The 22,640-nt window shown below is 43.2% G+C and overlaps 1 protein-coding gene across 1 annotated transcript in view; it reads left to right on the top strand.

Moving 5' to 3' along the window:
- Positions 1-16,662: 16,662 nt before the first annotated feature.
- The window catches only part of mmp24 (matrix metallopeptidase 24), a 70,654-nt gene continuing 64,676 nt past the window's right edge, over positions 16,663-22,640 (top strand). The window contains exon 1 of the mRNA XM_061041541.1: positions 16,663-16,955. Coding sequence (XP_060897524.1) covers positions 16,809-16,955 — 147 coding nt within the window. The 5' untranslated portion in view covers positions 16,663-16,808. The remainder of the gene's footprint in view (positions 16,956-22,640) is intronic.

Here is a 22,640-nt window from a genome sequence, read left to right on the forward strand (position 1 = left end):
CGAAGCCAGTTAGGCAGGAGTCCAGGCACTGTTAGCAGGTCAAGGTTCTCCCTCGAGATCGACACGGGAAAGTTACACAACAGGTGTGTTTGTGGAGTGTTTTTTACCGCAGTGGATGGAGGATCAGAGCAGTTTGCATACATGTAGCATGGATAATCTTCTTTTTATCCATGAAAAAATGGTGCGCTTTTTGCGCCGTCAGACCTCACAACCTCAGTTACAGAGCGCTTCTCATCAGTGCTTGTTGTTGCTAGGTTACAAAAGTAAACCTCCACTTGCCTTGGTAATCACAGTTCGCTGTGTTTTAATAACTCTGTGCTTGATATTTTAGTTTTTTGAAGGAAGAAAACATGAAAATGTTGTAAAGGTAGCTTGTCCTAGCATTAGCATCAGCTGAAGGCCTGAATATTGTGTTCATGAAAAGACGAGTCAGATCCGAGTCCTCCGCCATTGGTGTTGACAAATTTGCTGATAACAGAAGTCCCGTCCATTCTGGATTTTAAATGGTCGGTGAGGGAGAAGTGACATTGGCGAGTGTGGCTCTATTCCAGAAGTTTTGGGCCCTTGAGAATAGGCGCTGCCAGTGCAAAGCGCCGTCTGTGGACATGGGCCCTACATTAAAAATGATTAAAGTGTCATTAACACTGCTTTATCGTTTAGTTTTAATTTGTATTTTTACTCCTATTATGTGGAAAATTAGTATCACAGAAGAAGAACGACAAAGCCAAGCCAGATAGCAGCGTCACATATAAAGATCTGTACATTTTTGATGTTCTTTTTTCAGTTTCCTTTATTCTATTCACACATATCACCACTTCTCATAAAGAAAGGTGAAAAAACAAATAATGCATTAAGAAAAGTGTCCTGTGTTGTTTCACTGTAAACATTACGGAGTGTGCAACGACACTGAGGATCTCTGTTGTGAACCTTGATGTTATCTTCAGGATGCAGCGTGCTTCCTGCCTCTCAAAGCTATTCTCTGCTCAATGTGTGTGTGTGTGTGTGTACAGTATCAGACCTTGGGTGTTGGTGCTTGTTCTTGGGGGTTATAATGCAAGTGCAATGCAAAATGTGTTTGTGTGTGTCTATGTCAGTAAGTGTCCTTGGCAGTCTTTGTTTCGGTCTGTGTTTATGCCCGGGTCAAAAATATGATGATTTTTTCTAAAGTATGGTCTACACCGGTGAGATGAGATTCACTCTCTCTGTGCTTGTGTGCAGCGGTTTTCTATCATGCTACTACACGTGTTATATTTGTAATTATGAGCAGAACTGTTACTCAGATCATAAGTGGATAACTGATAATGATCCCTGTGGTGGTACTCAGTCTAATTTGACCTGTGTACAAAAAACGGTGAAAATTTGTTAGATTGTGTTTTCAGTTCATTCACCTCCTGATGTGAAGATTATTGGGAGTTGTCATAATTGTCTTTGCAAAGAAATGATTTCCTCTTATCTTTTGGTCTACATGTTTGATCTCTTTTTGGACACCTTGAGGATCAGAGTTACATGATTTAGATTTTTCTCCATCCTGACTTATTCTGTGCTTGTTATGAAATGATGGTGTACTGGACGTAGACACATTGCAGACATGCTTAAAGACTTGTGAAATACTCTGCTTTATGTCAAATGATTAACGTCTTTAGAGTGCTTTACTCAGTTGGTTCATTAAACCTTAGATTTGTTTTCTTTAAAATGTCTTCTTCTCCTACACTGGAAAAAATGATCAGAAAACAAATCAGTCAAGCCTCCTTCCACATCCAGATGTTGATCCATGAGGCGCCACTGGATATCCAGAGTGGTAAACATCAGTCAATGTTAATGTGATCACAGCTGAAAACACATCAACTCTCTACAGATATTTAATATTGTTTGCATTTCAACACCAAATTAAACACAGAGATACAGAGAGCGCAAGTTCTGAACTTCAGTCAAAAGGGGACATTGGAGAAAAGTCAACAAATACGCCTCACTTTCCAGAGGTCTGGTTGGTTATCTGTGTTGTCCTCCTGGTATTATTTGAGGGGATGAGCTGATGTGATATAGACTCTGAATTATCTGGTGTTCAGTCTGTTCTTGGTTTATTTGTACGTTAAGTGTCAAAGATTGAGTGGTAAAACATGGGTGACACTTATTCAAAAGAAGACTATGATGGGTTTGCTCTTGATTTTTATGACACTGCTCTACGGAAGCCATGCGTCCTACCAGACGTCGGCATAGACGAGTCCCTGCTGAAATATTCAGGCATTGACTCCAACACTGCGCTGCAGACCTTCTCTAATCTGCAGGTTGGTATGGTGCCGGACTTCATCACTAACCTGGGATCTAGTTTGGCCTCGTTGAATAAAGTCCCAAATGCTGTTGGACTTGGAGCGTTGGTGATTTCAATGATCATGGAGATCATCATCAAGAGCGTTCCTCAAAGAGAGGGTTCTTACGACATATTCCGACGTGTTTTTGGGGAGGAGAAAGCCTCATCTGTCCGGGACACAATGTCTGAGTATGTGAGGCGCCATCGCACCTTCTTGAACAATGAGAGACGTCTAACTGAGGAACTGCGGAGACTAGAATCCCAGCTGAGCAACCACCTCACCATCCTCAAAAACTCCCTGCTGCTTGACGAGCAGATGAGCACCCGTGGCTTCAAGATCTGGGTCAATGGAGCCTTCTTCCACGTCCAGATGTTGGTTCATGAGGCTCGACTGAACATTCAGAGTGGTAAACATCAGTCAACCTATGTTACTGAGATCACTGCCGCTATCAACTTGTACATGATGGACCTGGATCATTTGCTTGAGAAGTACAAGACTTACAAGTCAAGTAAAACCAGTATCAAGTTGGTTGTTATAGCCTGTGGTTATTTATGGGCCGACTTCGACTGTCATATCAAGAATACTGAGCAGAACTGTTACTCAGTTCATTTTAGTACTAAGAATTATCCCTGTGGTGGTACTGATATGAATGAGGCTTTTATTAATCTTATTTTCTCAAAATATGAACCAATCTCAGGCTTGAAGAGTCATTTTTCCAACATCAAGAGCAACGTCACGCTCCTAATCAACCAACACGATTCCTTCATTCTGCCGTCAGCAGCCTGAGATCACTGGGACAGGGCAGATTAGTTTAGATGACCTGTTATGGCTCAGTCATCTTAAATATTGCTAACCGTGCCTACAACTGTAATAATAATAAATTAATTTCAGCTCAAAGAAGGAGCAGGCAAGAGTCAAGATTGATGTGTTCAAATGTTACGGCTGAACGTCCTAGAAATTGCCAGGAGTAAAAATGTACATGTACACAAAAATGTAAATGTACACAAACCTGAGAGCTCAACCTTTGTGCAGTGTACTCTGCGCTAAAGTGCCCGCTTGGGAGCCAAAACGTGTGCTAAAGTGCCCTTCTTTTTTTCTTTTCGCCCCTGCCCTTCAAAAAGTCTGTGCACGCCACTGCTTCACACCCATAAATGTGCAGAGGTACCCTGCTAGTTCAACAATGTTGTTCGTCAGTCAGGTCAGAAATGATGTGAATGTTCATGTGTGACATGTGTAGGGCTGTCCTATCCCCTGATGAACACACTCTGCTACACACAGGTCAGAACAAGGCTGTATATTGATCTGAAGCTGTGAGGTTTGATTTGTGAGTGACTGTCAATAAACTACATCACTGTGCTGCCATCTTGTGTTAGTGTTCTGTCATGACACCGCAGCTGCAGAGCACACTGCGCAGCACAGAACTGCTGACTTTAAGATTATTGATAAATGTGAGTTTGCACAGCTTTAAAGGTTTGTCTTGCATCTTTTCCTGACCCAACAAGATCTTCAGAAAGTCTTACAATCTGTGCCATGCCAAGGACCCCCATTTAACATTAGCATCTCCCCTCTTGCCTAATGTCTTTAAATTCCCTCATCTTGTACATTTTGATGGCGAATGTTTTTTTTTTAAAGCCGATGTTCAACTTCTAAATTATCTTTCCTTTTTTGTAATCAACAATTAAAAGTCTTGTCATAAATGTTTTGCACTTGGGTCATGGCTGTTGTTAAAATTTGTGAAACTTCATGAGTATTTCTGCCCTGTGTAAAAACAACGGCATCGTCAGCATACATTTGAATGTTTACATTTTTACACACTTTTACACACATTTCATTTATATAAATAGTAAATAAAATAGGTCCCAAAATACTGCCTTGTGGGACCCCTGCTGGACAGTCAAGGTAAGAGGATTTAGTGCCAGAGATGGACACACATTGTTTTCTAATTGATAAGTATGATTCAAACCAGAGTAGTGCTTCCTGTGAAAAATTGTAACAAGTTAATTTTGAGATCAAAAGCCTTCTTGAGGTCCAGCAATACACCACCTACACAGGCATTCCTATCAAGAAGGCGTTTGATTTTTTCAACAAAAATGCAGTTTGCAGACTCTGTAGAATGGTGGTTACGAAACCCAAACTGCATCGGATGCAGGGGTGTGTGGCCATTATTTAAGTGTATATTCAGTTGTTTTGCGACCCACTTCTCTTTTGGAGATTACGGGTAGAATACTGATAGGTCAGTAATTCGCCATTTCTGTTTTATCACCAGATTTAAAAATTGGGATGATAACAGCAAACTTCCACGCTGAGGGCACTACACTTGGTTTAAAGGATAAATTAAGCAAATGTGTAATTGATAAAATTAATGATTCTTTATACAATTTTTAAAAAATGTGTGTCGAGTCCAGACACATCTTTGGATTTTGACCGTTTGAGGGAGTTAATAATATTCATCACCTCTACTTCAGATATTTCTGCTATCTTAAAAGCTGCATGATTGGGATTAGGAAGGTTATGTATACAGTTAGGGGGGGTAAACTGTTGTGTTATCTCGTTAACCGAATTCATAAAGTATTTGTTAATTTCAGTGGCTATAGTTGAGGGATTTTGCACAGGTATGTTGTTAAGTTTTATTTCAAAATTATCAGTGCCATTTTTAGGTTGACTACCAATTAGTTTATTAATATTTTGCCATATAACTTTGTTATTTCCTTTTGCATCTTCAATAATGGTCACGAAGAAATTAGCCTTCGCCTTCCGCATTGTGCTTATTACTTTATTTCTAATTGAGGTAAATCTCTGTCTGTCTGTGGTCAGACCTGATTTTAATGCTTTTTTAAGCAACATATACTGTCTTTCATTAGTTTTCTGCATTCTTCATCTATCCAGGGCAGTGGATTCCTTTTATTTTTTCTTTGTTTTCCCTTTTTCAGAAATGGTGACATTATTTCATTTAGTTTTAAACCAAATATATCACAACCATTTTCTATATTTTCACTCATGAGAGTTTCACTCCAGTCACTCTCTTTGAGAGCTGCGTCCAGACTTGGAATTTGGTTTTGTGGAATGAACTCATGACAACTTCTAGTTGTGTATGAGTTGGGAAATCTTGTTTTTGAGAGTTTTCAAGAGAACAAAATCATATTATGATCTGAGATTCCTGTTAGTAGATTGTAGTTTTTTTTTAATTCTTTCAGGATGATTTGTAAATAATAAGTCTATTCTGGTTGAGGAACGAGCAGTTATTCTGGTGGGTTTATCTATTATTTGTTTAAGATTAAATTGGTCAGTAATTTGCTTGAGATTTTTTCTATCCTTCTTATCATCCAGATTCTCTTTGTTCCTTTTTCAGAGAACATTATTTATTAATTTCTGTCAGGACCTAAAGACAATTTCAACCAAAATCTTAAAAAGTGGATCTGGAGGAAAAAACCTACCCTGCCTTTAAACAATTCACTTTGTTTATTGGAAGGATAAATAATGAGCTAGGACTCACTTTAAAGCCAGAGTGTGTGTACAGTTCAACATGTTTACGTCACATCAACAAACACTGGGGATCTTTCATGTGGGCTAGATTTGAGTAGCACATTTAACCTGGAGTTGTACGAGGCACAAGTGTATTTTGAACCTCGGTCAAAAGGGGACATTAGAGAAAAGTCAACAAATACGCCTCACTTTCCAGAGGTCTGGTTGGTTATCTGTGTTGTCCTCCTGGTTTAAATTTAGGGGGGTAACAGGAATTGATATCTTGCAATCCAGCTTGCCTGGTGTTCATTGCATTTTGTTCTTGGTATATTTTTACTTTTAGCCTTGAGTGGTAAAAAATGGGTGACATGTGGTCACAAGAAGACTATGACAATTATGCGCTTCAAATGTATAACACTGCTCTACAGAAGCCATGCGTCCTACCAGACGTCGGCATAGACGAGTCCCTGCTGAAATATTCAGGCATTGACTCCAACACTGCGCTGCAGACCTTCTCTAATCTGCAGGTTGGTATGGTGCCGGACTTCATCGATAGGCTGGGATCTGGTTTGGCCTCGTTGACTACAGTCCCAAATGCTGTTGGACTTGGAGCGTTGGTGATTTCAATGATCATGGAGATCATCATCAAGAGCGTTCCTCAAAGAGAGGGTTCTTACGACATATTCCGACGTGTTTTTGGGGAGGAGAAAGCCTCATCTGTCCGGGACACAATGTCTGAGTATGTGAGGCGCCATCGCACCTTCTTGAGTGACGACAGACGTCTAACTGAGGAACTGCGGAGACTAGAATCCCAGCTGAGCAACCACCTCACCATCCTCAAAAACTCCCTGCTGCTTGACGAGCAGATGAGCACCCGTGGCTTCAAGATCTGGGTCAATGGAGCCTTCTTCCACGTCCAGATGTTGGTTCATGAGGCTCGACTGAACATTCAGAGTGTTAAAAGTCCATCAGGCTATGTAAATACGATCACTGCTGCTATCAACTTGTACATGATGGACCTGGATCATTTGCTTGAGAAGTACAAGCCTTTCAAGTCAAGTAAAACCACAGTATACGCGGCAGGGTGCCCCTATTGTGTATCCTCCTGTGTCCTACGAAACTCTGAAGCTAACTGTGAAGTATCTTCCCGCCTGGGTAACGGCCCCTGTAACAATCGTAAGATGAAGAAATCTTTTATTAATCTTGTTTTCTCAAAATATGAACCAATCTCAGGCTTGAAGAGTCATTTTTCCAACATCAAGAGCAACGTCACGCTCCTAATCAACCAACACGATTCCTTCATTCTGCCGTCAGCAGCCTGAGATCACTGGGACAGGGCAGATTAGTTTAGATGACCTGTTATGGCTCAGTCATCTTAAATATTGCTAACCGTGCCTACAACTGTAATAATAATAAATTAATTTCAGCTCAAAGAAGGAGCAGGCAAGAGTCAAGATTGATGTGTTCAAATGTTACGGCTGAACGTCCTAGAAATTGCCAGGAGTAAAAATGTACTTGTACACAAAAATGTAAATGTACACAAACCTGAGAGCTCAACCTTTGTGCAGTGTACTCTGCGCTAAAGTGCCCGCTTGGGAGCCAAAACGTGTGCTAAAGTGCCCTTCTTTTTTTCTTTTCGCCCCTGCCCTTCAAAAAGTCTGTGCACGCCACTGCTTCACACCCATAAATGTGCAGAGGTACCCTGCTAGTTCAACAATGTTGTTCGTCAGTCAGGTCAGAAATGATGTGAATGTTCATGTGTGACATGTGTAGGGCTGTCCTATCCCCTGATGAACACACTCTGCTACACACAGGTCAGAACAAGGCTGTATATTGATCTGAAGCTGTGAGGTTTGATTTGTGAGTGACTGTCAATAAACTACATCACTGTGCTGCCATCTTGTGTTAGTGTTCTGTCATGACACCGCAGCTGCAGAGCACACTGCGCAGCACAGAACTGCTGACTTTAAGATTATTGATAAATGTGAGTTTGCACAGCTTTAAAGGTTTGTCTTGCATCTTTTCCTGACCCAACAAGATCTTCAGAAAGTCTTACAATCTGTGCCATGCCAAGGGCCCCCATTTAACATTAGCATCTCCCCTCTTGCCTAATGTCTTTAAATTCCCTCATCTTGTACATTTTGATGGCAAATGGTTTTTTTTTAAAGCCGACGTTCAACTTCTAAATTATCTTTCCTTTCTTGTAATCAACAATTAAAATTCTTCTTATTAATGTTTTCAGGCTGTTTCTTTTAAGTTAAGTCTTCTGACTTACAATCAATCAACAGGGCTACAGACATGATTTGATATACAGTGCTTCACAACATCTCAAAAGATCCATCCGTCCATTTTCTTCCGATTATCCGAGGTCGGGTCGTGGTGGCAGCAGGTGGAGTAAGTCAACCCAGACTTCCCTCTCCCCAGCATCGTTTTACAGCTCCTCCTGGAGGATTGCGAGGCGTTCCCAGGTTAGATGGGATATATAATCCCTCCAGCGAACTCTGGGTCTACCCCGGGGTCTCCTCCCAGTTGGGCGTGCCTGGAAAACCTCCAAAGGAAGGCGTCCAGAATGCGTCCTCTTCAGATGCCTGAACCACATTCAACTGACTCCTTTAGATGTGAAGGAGTAGCGCCTCTACTCCGAGCACCCCACGGATGGAGGGTTGGCTCAGCTCCCTCTTCACCATGATGGTCAAGCACAATGCTCACTATACTGCAGACGCTGCACCAATCTGCCCGTCAATCTCTCCTTTCAGCTTGTGTTTAAAGTTTTGAGAAATTTAGCCATCGTATCTGGAAATGTGTTTAAACATTTGGGGGAACTGTAAATGCAGGATAAAAATAAATCCACACACAAAAACTCCTACATCTTATATCTCTTGCAAAAATCAAACGGCACTTTAAAAAACGATATTAAGCTTCTTAACTTTACACACTAACACCAAATAAAATGATCTCTCCACTGACAACACAGCCGTGCTAAATCTAAAACGTAAGTGTAGCATGCTGTTAATATGAATTACACAAATGCAACGAGAAAACCCATCGCCCCCTTGGGTCCCTTAAAAGACTAGTATTGTTATTATGCTCATTACTGAACTGAAGATGTTGTCAACATAGAATACACTATGCAGGATTACAATAACTGAAGTGTCCACTTGGGGGCAGCAAAAAATGAGTTATCCATTTCAACTTTATTTTGTCCCTGAAAGACAAAAGACATGAAAAAGGATTATGACTGTAAGACCAGAATGTGATGGCCACAACATTACGGTTGAATAACCTTTTAAGGTAGTATTTTTCTTATTGACTGCCAGCTGTCTTTTAAAGCTCATATTGCAAATTGGCCTCTAAACTGAAGGTGAAGTGAAGATTTTATAATAGAAACACTGCGTGTATCACTGCGCCTTAAGATGTGTTACTGGTTGTCGACGCCTTACTCATCACTGTGACCTGTAAACTAAATCTGATCGGCCATCCTTGAAGGTGCTCGGGTATAAACACTGACTGAGTCTTATTTCTAAAGCCCTTCATGGGTTAGTTCCTTCTTATTTATGTTCAGTGCCCCAAAGAACCAGAAGCCACTATGCCTCCTGTTCCTGTGAGGTTTTTAAACCGTCTGTTCCTCGATGTCCGCACTGAGCTCGTCGAAAGAGCGTTTAGTTTAGTGCTGCCCCCCCCTCTGCAGGTCACTTTCTCCAGAATGACTTCAAAATGGCGGATCTCATTTTACTTAAAGCCTTTGGCTCAATCCAAAAAAACACAAGCCCATTGGATAGTGCCTGATGTGTTTCTGAATTGAAATCTGTGATCATGACTCTGCACTTTATCTGCAAACCGATTTGCACATTGTAATCCTTTTATCCATCATTTATAATGACGTGTTCTGCTTTCCTCTTGGCCAGGTTACCCATGTGAAAGAGATATTGACCTCAATGGGTTAATTACCTGGTTAAAGGCAGGGTTGGTCATTTTTCAAAACTAGCCTGATTTTGAAAGTAGCATTCCCTCAGTGCACCGTCTGCACCCGCCCCTCCCCTCTGTGCTCCCTCTAAAGCCACGCCCCCTCACTTACATGCACGAGCGCCGTTGCTCCAGAAGTGGACCTCAGCTCATCTCTTGCATTGTGTAGAAACTACGTCGTCTCATGTCTCATTCAGCGGTCAGTAAACTCACAGTATAAACTCCGTCATCTGTGACGCGCTTTGAGTGTGAGCTAGAGCACGCGAGGGGTAGAGAGTGAGCAGGGAGACAGGGAGGCGTCTGATTGGTTCATCAGATTGGTACCTCGTGGCAGACATTGGTTGAAGTGTTTACATTCTTAAAACTGTTACAGATGACAGATTTTCTTTGTTCCTTTTTCAGAGAACATTATTTATTAATTTCTGTCAGGACCTAAAGACAATTTCAACCAAAATCTGAAAAAACCTACCCTGCCTTTAAACGATTCACTTTGTTCATTGGAAGGATAAATAATGAGCTAGGACTCACTTTAAAGCCAGAGTGTGTGTACAGTATGTGTGTGTTGATGATGTCACTGTGTGTTTTTTGTATATACAGGCTTACCTGATAATTACATCATACCCTGGGCTCTGATAAATATGTGTTCACACTCAATTCTTCAGAACAGAAGGAGTCTGAGTACTGGACCAGATTCCAAACATGTCAGCTTGCGGATATGTGGGTCACAACCCAGAAATTAGAAGCCGCGAGAACCGAACAGGAGGGAGGGTCGCGGTGTGAACGCGCTGACTGACTGACAGGAAGAACACGAGAACTGAGAGAAGAGATATCAGACGAAAATAAAGACGATTCCGAGAAATACAAAAAGGATAGAAAAGAGTATCGAAGGCCACAAGGGTTAGGAGAGGAGGGGACAGAGGTGTTAACGAGTTAATTAAACAAAGATGTGTAACCAGACACTGTGGATGCACAGAGCTGAGAGACAATCGATATGTCCGACTTCAACTGGACGATAAAATACATTAAAGTCTTTATATGTGATTTTTCACACTTAAATATAAATCAAGTATATCCTCTGAAAATAACTCTGTGAGTCATGACTGTCTACAATGGGTGTAACACCCGAGTCCCACTGTCTGTGATGTTTTCAGAGTTTTCAGAGTCCTATCTTCACTTTGTTTACATCGCCCGGCCGGCCGGCTGACTCCTCCCCTCGTGTATAAAAGTTGTTTAATTGAGGGACTAGAGAAAAGAAGAATAACATACTGTACTCACTGCTTAACTGTGTTTCTAGATCACGCTCATTTCAGGTAAATTTACATGCAGTGTGAAGATACGAGCATAATAAAGATCGCTAGCATTAGCATGCTAACACAACAATGCAGCGCAAGTTGTTTTGGTTTCATGCTGGTGCTCAAGGGCGACATCTGCTGGATCAAAAAATTGCATATATATATATATATATATATAAATAAAGCCTTTAACATTTAATTCAGGAGAGACTATGGAGTCTAGACCCTGGTGGTGGTGGTGATAGAAGAATGCAGGATGTGATGAGGAGTGGGTTTCTGAGGCTGGATCTGAACTCTGCTGAGCTGGACTGGAGGTGACCGGGGCGAAGGAGGGTCGCCGAGCTATGACCCAGAAGTCGAACAGCAGAAATGATATCACTACAAGCACGAGGCATAGCGTGAATCTAATCTGTACCTAAAGTGAAGCGTAGAGTTTGTACGACATGTTCAGAGCTGTAAAGTTGTCCATGTTTTCGTCGTTCAACACACAAGCGGTTTGCGGTTTGCTTATTTGTTTGTCATTTGTTTGCTGGTCGACGCGATAGATGAACCAGAGGAAGGTGCAATAGTAGCAGAAAGGGGGACATATCGCCACCTAATGAAGCAGAGTCAGACATACTTTTGTCAATAAGTCGATTCTCCCCCAGTGCCTGCTTACTGGGACAGGGACTGTGGTCCAATGACATGGCCCAATTGAGCTTTGACCAAAGCTTGACTTAACTGTGCATGTAACATACTGAAAGACAATGAAAAAAATAAGAAGTGTTATCGCCCACTATTGGTTAGACTGGTGAATTAAGCCGACAGATGATGATTGATGCAGAGTGGGAAGGAAGTGTTGGTGAAGGCAACAGCTGACTCAACGTGGTGAGAGATATACAAGATGGAAATAAATAGGTCACAAAAGATGAGAACTGCCTTAAAGAAAGAATAAAGAAACATAAATATATCATGAATAAAGTCTGTCCTGTGTAAATGTCTCTGAGTCATGACTGTCTACAATGAGTGAGAAGCTCGAGTCCCGCTGGCTGTGTTGTTGTCAGCGCCGTGTTTACATGGAAAACTGTTTTTTTGGTTGTGGTGTGCATGTGACTTCAAGCCGTCCCTCGACGAACTGCAGGATTTTGCCCTCCTGCTTTGGCTTTTTCAAGCCGCCGGACTGTGACGCGTGTTTAGAACACGTCGGCCAGTTTGGGGACAACTGAGGTGTAAACATGCTCGAGTAAATCGACCCCTGACTCCATTATCTAGGCGTGATATTCCGACAACAAACCTCTTGATTTCAGTCAGAGTAACATAACATAGTCGGACTAACACAATAAATCTACTTTTTTAACAATACAAAAGTACTAACTTCAATCTTATAGTTCATTAAATTAAAAACAACGTGACAGTAGACCTCAGTTCTTTTACATATAACATCAACATATAAGAGCACCTGAGGATAAAGCACATGAATCAATACCCATTCATTCATAATTTAAGAGTCTGTTGAACCATGTGAGCGATGGCAGCGGGTTCCTCCTGCTACTTCTGAAAGTCTGTAGATTTGATTATATGTTTGGACTTGTGGAGTGCTGCTCAACAGGACTTTCATGACATCGATTTCCTGCCTGACAGCAGCCACGGTGTATTTAAGGAAAGGGCAGCTCAGGTAGGTTCGTGGGTGATTTCTCAGAAAAATGAATTTCTCCTTCCTGTTGGCCTCTTTCTTCTGGCTGTGGTCTGAGTGCTGCTATAACTTCCTGTGATTATCAGTCATTTTGATAATTATTGTAAGCGCTTTGCCTTTTTGAGTCTTTACCTTTTTTATAGTGTTGTAGTCAAGACAACACTATCCGTGACCAAGACATACCTGAGACCAGAGTGCTCCGAGACCGAGACAAGACCAAGACAGGACGAGACCGGGTCAAGACCAAGACATTAAGGAATAAAGACCGAGTCAAGACCAAGACCAAGACCAAGACCAAGACCAAGACCAAGACCAAGACCAAGACCAAGGCAGGGCGAGACAGAGACAAGACCAAGACCTTAAATATCACTGAAAAATCATCATGTTGTGTGCAGGGGGCGTGTACTCATTTAGTACCGATTTAAAATCTGGAGTCCGCCCAGTCCAAGACCGAGACAAGATCGAGTAAAAATGCTCATTACATTTAAAGAGACACACACACCAAAACGGAGCGTTCTGAGAGAGCTGGTTTATTCAGGGTCACAAACCTCCTCTGGTGCTTGATTCATGTTATATTTAGACCAAAGCACAGCACAGATGTTTCATTTAGACCACAGGGGGACTGTTTGAAAAGGTGGAAAAGATATTCTTTACTCTTCATCATCATCATCTTACAATCGACTGATTCAAACTCAAAAGTCTGAATCTCTCGTAGGAATAAGAATACTTCTGAACTCAGCAGCCTCGACCATCAGTGTGTGCATGTGTAGGTGTGACCTGCCGTGCAGTTCTTTGAGTCGTCAGAAGACAGTTGAACTGCATGTCCAAGGAGCCATTTACCAAAGTGCTTTGTAAATCTCGGGGAGAGCTGATGTGGGAATGCAGCTGGAAATATCCAGGAAATTGAACCATGAGCGAGCAGGAGAGGATGATAACGTTCACATCCTGCGACCGGCGTGCAACCGGTGTTATCTTTGTGCATGTCACAAAAAAAAAATACTGTGTTTTCTCTTCTCTCAGCGCTTTAGTTGATACGGGAATATTTTTGAATTACACCCAGCATTGATGTAAAGGCAAAACATGTCATCATAGCGTGGGTCATCGTCATCATGTCCTGCCTCCTGAGACCGCCACCGGGAAAATCTCCCGCTGCAGAAAACGTTATCATAATACATGTTCAAAAAACTTGACTATTTTCTCGACAAACTCACAGTATAAACTCGGTCATCTGTGACACGCTTTGAGCGTGGTCTAGAGCACGCAAGAGGTAGAGAACGAGCAGGGAGACAAGGAGGCGTCTGATTGGTTCATCAGATTGGTACCTTGTGGCAGACATTGGTCAAAGTTTTTACAGACTTACAAACTGATACAGATGATGGATTTTCTTTGTTCCTTTTTCAGAGAACATGAGTTATTCATTTCTGGAGGAAATTACCAACCCTGCCTTTAATCTAATCCTCCCACTGATTAATTAACACACACACACACACACACACACACACACACACACACACACACACACACACACACACACACACACACACACAATTTAGCACATATAAAGGTGCTAATGGGGTATATGTGAAAATGAGGTGACATGTAAGTCAGTCAAAGCTGTCGTCTCTGGCATTTAAAATACGTTAATTGATGTTAGGTGTTGCTAAACGCAGCGTTTCAGATTTGAGGTTCTGTGGCGATGAGTCAATGATTGGCTGACATCACCCTCACTAAAATTAACAACAAACCTTAAAGGAGATTTATTCTGCTGACCCATTTTTAAATACATAAAACACATAATGTTTCGATGCTGGATGTTCATACTAAACCTCAGCAAAGTCTTTTTACACACAAGATACATAGGTGAAATCCCTGGACGTGGTTTCCTGCTGCTCTGAACTTGGCAAGACTTGAACAGAACCTGACGTTCTGTCGACCTATCAGAGCAAAGCATGGAGCAAAGTTGTAGGACACGCCCACCCCGGCAGCTCTTTCAAGGACACGCCCAACCCGGACGCTCACTCAAAATGTACCTGCGACTGCACACAGAGCTGGCCAATCAGAGGAAAGGAGGTAAGTGGGGAGGCGGGGCCTTAAAGAGACAGCAGCTGAAATAAAGCGTTTCAGGCAGAGGCTGAAATGAGAGCTATTACTGACGCCAGTATCAGATCAATAAGGAGGTTTTTGAGCTACACATCTCACAACGCTTCTCAACAGGTGTCCCAGACTGACCTCATTAAAGCTGAAAGTGAGTATGATAGTCCTGTGTTGTCTCCCCCTGGTGTCTCTCCCCCGGCACTGCAGCTTTGATTGACAGCTGGCCTCAGTCATGAGCGGTGCACCCGCTGTATTAGCAGCTTTTGTTGTGAACGTATTTTGCCATTTAAAAAGGCTAGACCCTGAATATAAGACGGCCCACTTTTTTCAGGTGTTTAAAGGAAAATAATGACAACAGTAGACTGTGGGCGAGACAGGGGTGTTAAAGTCCTGCCCTGACCTGCGAATCTAAAAGGAGCTAAGACAGTTTAATAATCATCAAGTGTGTGGTGTTAATATGATTATTTCACTGCCCTTATATATAAAGTCGGAGCCTCCTCGGCCTCCCAACGATATTTACAATTCCAGATCAGGCTGCATCCAACGTCTATTGGCTCACAATGAGAGCAGAAAGAGCGGGAAGCGTCTCCAACCTGATGTTGTGTCCTTTCACAGCTCACAAACATGAAGCCAACATGAACACATCTGTTCCCCCGAGCCATTCCAAGTGGAATATAAAGAGGACCACGTTTTTTTATTTTTTGCTGCAAAACAGAAACGCAGGCCAGCTGTCGACATTGATCGTCCATATTTGTTTTTCTTCTGAAGTCACGTTTGTTCACGCGAGGTTTGATCTGGAGTCTCTCTGAAATCGTAACTACAAACAGCACGTGTGTTGTCTCGTAGTGTGCTCGAAGCATCTAGTGTGTGCGTTCAGAGGATTATAATGTAAAAAAAATGGGTTGAAACTGTCCTCATGTCTGTGGTCTTTAAAATGGTTAAAGTCTTTATATGTGATGTTTTGATCCAGCAGATATCGCCCTTGAGCACCAGCATGAAACCAAAACAACTCGCGCTGCATTGTTGTGTTAGCATGCTAATGCTAGCGATCTTTATTATGCTCGTATCTTCACACTGCATGTAAATTTACCTGAAATGAGCGTGATCTAGAAACACAGTTAATCAGTGAGTACAGTATGTTATTCTTCTTTTCTCTAGTCCCTCAATTAAACAACTTTTATACGTGAGGGGAGGAGTCAGCCGGCCGTCCGGGCGATGTAAACAAAGTGAAGATAGGACTCTGAAAACTCTGAAAACATCACAGACAGTGGGACTCGGGTGTTACACCCATTGTAGACAGTCATGACTCACAGAGTTATTTTCAGAGGATATACTTGATTTATATTTAAGTGTGAAAAATCACATTTAAAGACTTTAAGATTTGAAAACCGTCTAGTGTGTGGCCAGCCTTAGAAAGCAATCATCATATTTCTCCCGAGTTAACCCTTCACAGGACACACACACTGAAGAATATGAACATTTTAGCTGTAATCAACCTCTTCATTATAAATCGTTTTTTCGTTGTGCATTATTTCAGATCCTGATTTTACAGTTTAATGTTGAGAAAGAAACAGGGATGTCTTTGTGTTTCTGCAGCGCTCCTGGTGTTGGCAAGGCGCCATTGCAACAACATCCATCACGTCTTTCTCTCTCTCTCCCTCACTCTCTCTCTCTCTCTCTCTCCGTCCCTCCCTCTTTCTCCTCCTCAATGATACCCGCGCAGACCGACCAACCTGCATCCCCACTCTCTTGTAGCCAGGCTTCCCCAGCTGTTCCGCTCTACCTTAATGAGCCTGCGCACTGGGCGAGTGCTGGAAACCAATAGCGCGTCTGCACTGGCGAACCGGGAGAGAGTGAGAGACACCGTAAACAACACAGTGTAGAGAAGGAGAGACGGGTCGACGGGATGAAGCAGGAGCACTCGGACTGTCTTCTCCGGTAAACAAGCGGAGCAAGAGCCTGGAAATCACTGGCGGAAAGCCGCGGAGGAGTGGGGGGGATTTCGGGGACACAGCCATGGCGACGGGAGGAGTAGGAGGAGGAGGAGGCGTGAAGCGGCGGAGGAAAGCGGGGCTCCCGGGATTCTGCTGGAAAACCTGCTACTTTCCCATTTTGTTCTGGGTCGTTTCTGTGTGCGGGGAGGAGAACACGCTGATTGTGGAGGTAGGCGGAGAGAGGCGCGTTTCAATGGGCGCAGAATGTAGACGCACCCCTACACCAAAAAACACAAACACGGTCGTTGTGAGGAGGGAGGAAAAGTCAGGGCCATGTACGTGTGTTTAGTTCATCACTGCCCTTTCGTTTTCCCTTTTATTTTCAGACATGTGTACTGATTCGGCTCTGTCTTTAACGCGCAGGTTGGAGCGGAGTGGCGCGCTCCTGGAGATGTTTTTATATTTCCATCAGCCTGTGTGTTTTTTTTCCCTTCCTCCTGCCGCGAAAGTGATACCTAGCGTGGAGGAGGAGGGACAGGGACATAAAAGATTTACGAGTTAGTGAGCTGAATTAATTACAGCAGACGAACAAGAGAGCAGCGCTGGATGCGCTCGGCTGAGTCGTCCTCGCTCTGCTCTTTTGTTTCCAGCCGGCCTATCAGTGAATATTTCTAATTACAAACAAAGGAGGCTAAATATCTCATCGGGTGCATTGTCTCTGTACGGTCAAGGGCCTCACAGCTCTGCTGAAAGAGACTGTTGAACCCACCAGATAATGTTCCCTCCGCTGGTTTGCTTTTTTTAAGCGGTGGAGGGATGTCAGTCCAAGATGGTGAGGTGCTGCATGTGTCAAACACCCTCATTAGAAGCGGCTCCAGCAGAAGCTTGAATGGCTGATTTACAGGTTGTTAATTGCACTGGTTGATGGGGTTTTAATCCCATGTCTCTTGTGCACAATAAAACCCGCACACAATAGGCAGTGAGGGTTAAAAACGCACCGATGTGCACATGCAAGTGGTTCTGTGTGTGTGCTCCATCCTCCTTGACTGGAGGAGTCTCTGTATTGAGCTCCCGTCCCACGTTGTCAATAAATAGCCATCAGCATGCACGGAGCATTACAGTGAACCTGAATGAGAGAGCTGCTTTCATGTGTGCTGAACAAAGCCCCCCCTCCGCTCCCTTCGCTGGCTCCAAATATAGCATCCCTCCCTCCATAATTTATGGAAATGGCAGCGAGTTGGAGGAGAGAAGAAGAAAAGAGGTGCAGACTGATGTTTTTCTGTTTTATTTTTTTTAAAGTTGTCCTGCACATGAGATGAGCCAGTGAGGGCAGATGTTTGAGGGATGTTCTTTGTTGGATATGAGGGGGAAATAAAATGTGACCCTGTGACTGTGTGACACCCCCCCCCCCCCCCCCCCCCCTTTGTTGGTAATTGTGGTCATTTACTGTATTATGAAGAGCTCACTGTATTCTCTGAGCCCCGGGAGACACGATGAGCCGTGTTTTTTTATTAAGTGATGTTTGTGCTGCTTGTGACACTTTCATTCAGACAAAGGGAGCGCCTGTGGCTGTGTGGAGCGTGGCTGCTAACAGCCGGGGAATGTCACGCTGCTGTACAAAGGATGAGATGTTTGCGCGTTCGCCTTGTTGTTTTTTTTTTCCCCTGAGAAAATCATAATCCTTCCTAAAGCTATTGTTGGTACATGTCATGCTAATGTGGCTGCACACACAACATGTACAGTGCAGTTGTCTATTCCCGTCCTCCTTCATCATTTAGTCACCATGTGGCTCCAAAGTGAAAAGGTTTTGAAGACACTAATGGAGTCCAAAATAACCGCTGACTTTCTCTGATTAGCTGGTGGTTAGTGTGCGTACCCCATGTACGGACGCTGTGGTGCTCCCAGGTTCAAATCCTATGAATGTCATTCCCTACTCTCTCGAACATAAAGGCACCAAAAGCACGCCCCCCCCCCCTCCACAAAAAATATCCCAAATGAGACTTCTTGAAATATATCTTTAATCTGACCAAAGCCGAAAACATTTAACTAAAAAAATAAGCAGTTTTAAAATGATTTAGACGCTTATGTTGACTAGAAAATGAATCATTGTAGTGATGAATCCTCTGCTTTGTGCTGGACTGCCTTTGTTTGCATGCTGGGGAACAAAGAAACGTACACATCGATGTACCTTACATGTATCTCCCTCTGTGCAAAGACAGAACCTGAGGCTGGGTGTCATTTCAGCAAGCATTTGTTTTCATCAGTTCAGCTTCAAAGTGGAATCCAAAACACATTCTTCAATTAAAAACAGCATTAAAAAGTTCCTGTCTCTGTATAAAACCATCAAAGCCTGACTTCCATCTCTTCAAAACAAATGACATCGTGTGATGTTTCAAACAAAAGCTGTACCTGTGAAGTCGTGCAACGCGCTCCCAGCCTTTTCTTTGTGTCCACGGTGCAGCCGCGCAGTGTTTGTAAGATTTAGATCTCTAAATCAGGGTCCTGTTTTCCGGGATTAAATACTCAAAGCGCTGTGAGGATGGTGAAAACACATCAGATGGGATTGTGGGCTCCTGCTGTGGATCTTAATTGACAATGAATGATAAATCATAAAAAGCGTCCTCTTGTGTTTTTTAGTTGCTTTCTAAGGTTTGGGGAACGGCCCGTCTGCAGCCGCTTTAAAGGTTCACACTCTTTGTTCCTCGGGGATGCCACTTATCGGGGCGGCTGTTGGGAAGTTTCCTTTGTTCTAAGTTTTTTCCTGCATGTCATGTGATGCATGGTTCACATTATTCTCCTGTGTATTGAAACTCTCTGCTGATACTGTGTCACACTCCGAGGTGGAGGTCGTGTGGTGACCTCGGTTGCAGAGGTCGAAGTGTGCTTTTCAAAATGTTTGATACTTCAATACTACCTGTTTTTAAACGATGCAGTCTCTGTTATTATAATGATCGATAGAAGCTTTAAAAATACTAAATCTGTTTCATAGGGTGTAAAGGAGACACATGCATTCTCCTGCACACTTTGAACTGCACATATATGTCTGCAACATTTCAGCATCGAAATATCCTTTTAAAAACTCAAAATGTGCACAACACAACGTGGCTCAGAAGTAAATGGGTTTTTTTCTCTCTCTAAAAAGGAAAAAAGAAAACCATTTTGACCACAGGTGTTAAAGGATGCAGATTTTGGGGGCAGGGCTTAAAGTACTCCGGCAGAGGTACATTTTCTGCCCATACGTTCGGCATTTAGGACCAGTGAACATGTCTGAACTCTCTGCAGGTGACCAGAGAGAGACAGAGAGAGAGAGAGAGAGAGGGAGAGAGAGAGGAAAAGGAGAGCTGTCCACTGTGAGGTCTGAAAGGCTAAACCTTTTCCGTTCTGATTGTCGTTTTTGTGCAGCTGCTTTCTGCCGACGTGATTCGTCTCTCGCTTGGTTTCGCTCCGCCTTGATATGAAGACTCCGCCCACACGTGGCTCACCTGTTGAGATAATGGGGTCGCAAGTGACACTTTTTGTGTGTTTGGGAGTTGTGTTGAGTTGCCCGGATCACCTGAAGACAATCGGTGCGCTCAGTGCGGTCCAGACGTCAGCGCCTGCAGTCAGGTGCGAGCGCGTGCGTTATTCACTGTCCAGAACCAAGAAAAAAACAAAACATACTAAAACAAAATTATTTTTAAAATGCTCCAGTTGGGGCCAAACATGTGATCAGAATGCAGAAGAGAATTGTTTGGTGCTTACACTTTTCTCTCTCCAACGATTACACAGCAAAGAAGTTACTTTTAGTGGCGTAAACCAAGAAGGCTAGTTGTTCCTGTTTTGAGAATTCATTACATTTTTCAAGACCGGAGGTTGCCGCTTGGTCATTCCCCCACTTCCTCTCTTTCTCTCGCCCCGATTTCTGACTCTGTCCTATCTCGTGCTTTTGAGCCTCATTTTAGACACAATAACTTCCTCGACTTTTCCTTTGTCGGAGTGAATCGTGAGCTTTTGCCTTTGAATGTGTCCCAACAAATTAGTTTGTTTGAAGCATCCTGCACCCTCATCAGTTTTACGTCGGCACTCAAGTCTAGCTTGTTCATAACATGGGACTAAACGCCATGAAAATACTTCCTGTGACAAAATCCTGCATAAAGATTGAAGTTATTTTTGCATGTTAGATCCATCAGCGTTTAGCTTCAAAGCTGCAAATCCTCTCCTTTCTTTACCTTTAGGCTCATCTTACACACCTGCCATTTCCCCACAAATAGTGTATTCTTACGTGTTAGCATGTAGCATTAGCGACATCGGCTCAGTATCGAGCGCTGCACATCGCAGGAATTGTGTCAGCTGTACATCAGAGACCCGTTCAGCCATGAAACACTCCTCAGTCTTCTTCCTCACCTCACCTTCAGGGTGCAGCAGCAGCAGCAGCAGCAGCGACACAGAAACACTCCGGGTTTTATTTTCTCAGCACATCATCGCAGAGGAGCGACTCGGCTCTCCGCGCTGAAACACAGATGCTCGGTGAGCAGACGCAGCGGAGGGAGAAGGAGGCGTCGAGCTCTCTTTGTCTGACTCACTGCTTCATGCTCCTTTTGTCTGTTTACACAACAGGTCAGATTTCTGCGGTCACAACCTACTACTCTGTTGTGTAATGAATATTTTTTGGCTGGCAGGTATGGCCTGCTGCTCTGTGGGATGGAAGCTGTTGTTGTTTTGTCGAGTCGCTTTGTGTGCTGATGACATGCAGACTCTGATGGTGTAACTGCTGTTAAATAATCAATTGATGAGTTGGTAATCACACTCGGAGTGGTGTCTGTACTTACCGCTTTCCCTGTTCAGGGTCACAGGGGGGCTGGAGCCGATCTCAGCTGTCATTGGGCGAGAGGCGGGGTTACACCCTGGACTGTCCTCCAGCCAATCACAGAGCTGACAATGCATCTTTTGAGACTAACCCAACCCCACATCGGTTCATGGTGTAGACGTGAAATCAGCTCCAGTATATGTGATACATAACAATGGTCATATTTTTGCAAAGGCTGCTGGGAAGTCAACTTGTGTTTGTTTCACTTGATTCCAACATTTAGTGAACGTTCCTAAGAAGAGGAAATTATGTCTGCAGCTTTCCTAACTTCGATCCCTCCATCCATTTTCTATACCGTTTTTCCCGTTCAGAGCGATGGGGGGGCTGTAGCCGATCTCAGCTTTCATTGGGCGAGAGGCGGGGTTACACTCTGGACTGTTCACCAGCCAATCACAGAGCTGACATTTAGAGACAGACAACCAGACACACTCACATTCACACCTACGGACAATTTAGAGTCTCCAATTAACCTAACGAGCATGTGTTTGGACTGTGGGAGGAAGACGGAGAGAACTCACACATGAAGAACATGCAGACTCCACACAGAGAGACTCCTGACAGACGGGGATTCAAACCTCCTCGCTGTGAGGCGTCAGCGCTAACCACTGCTCCAGCGTGCAGCCCCATGATTCATGATTTTTACAACATTATTTTTATGTTCTTAAATCTTTTGGACAGTTGTGTTATGAGAGATATGATTTCGATATTAAGTACACTCTGATAATCCTGTGAGGGGAAATTCAATTTTTTACTCTCTGCTATTTATGCAACACACACACAGAGGCTGAAATACACACACATCCTGTTTGTGCATGTGCAGGAGCGATGTTAGAGATGTGAGTTTTACACCTTCAAGTGAGACGAGATCTGAAAAGGTGCAGGTATGATGATGTTGAGTTAAAAGAAGGAACGCTTGTCAGAGCTTCTAAAGATGTTGTTATGATGAATATAAATGATGTAATGATTCAGAAACAGACAAAGAGTCAGATCACCATGACGATGACGACGTGTGCAGGCAGAGAAGTTGGATGTTTTAAGAAGATAAAAGTGTTTCCAAACCTCTCCGGT

This window comes from Labrus mixtus, chromosome 7 (assembly GCF_963584025.1).
Source record: "Labrus mixtus chromosome 7, fLabMix1.1, whole genome shotgun sequence".
Taxonomy (NCBI): domain Eukaryota; kingdom Metazoa; phylum Chordata; class Actinopteri; order Labriformes; family Labridae; genus Labrus; species Labrus mixtus.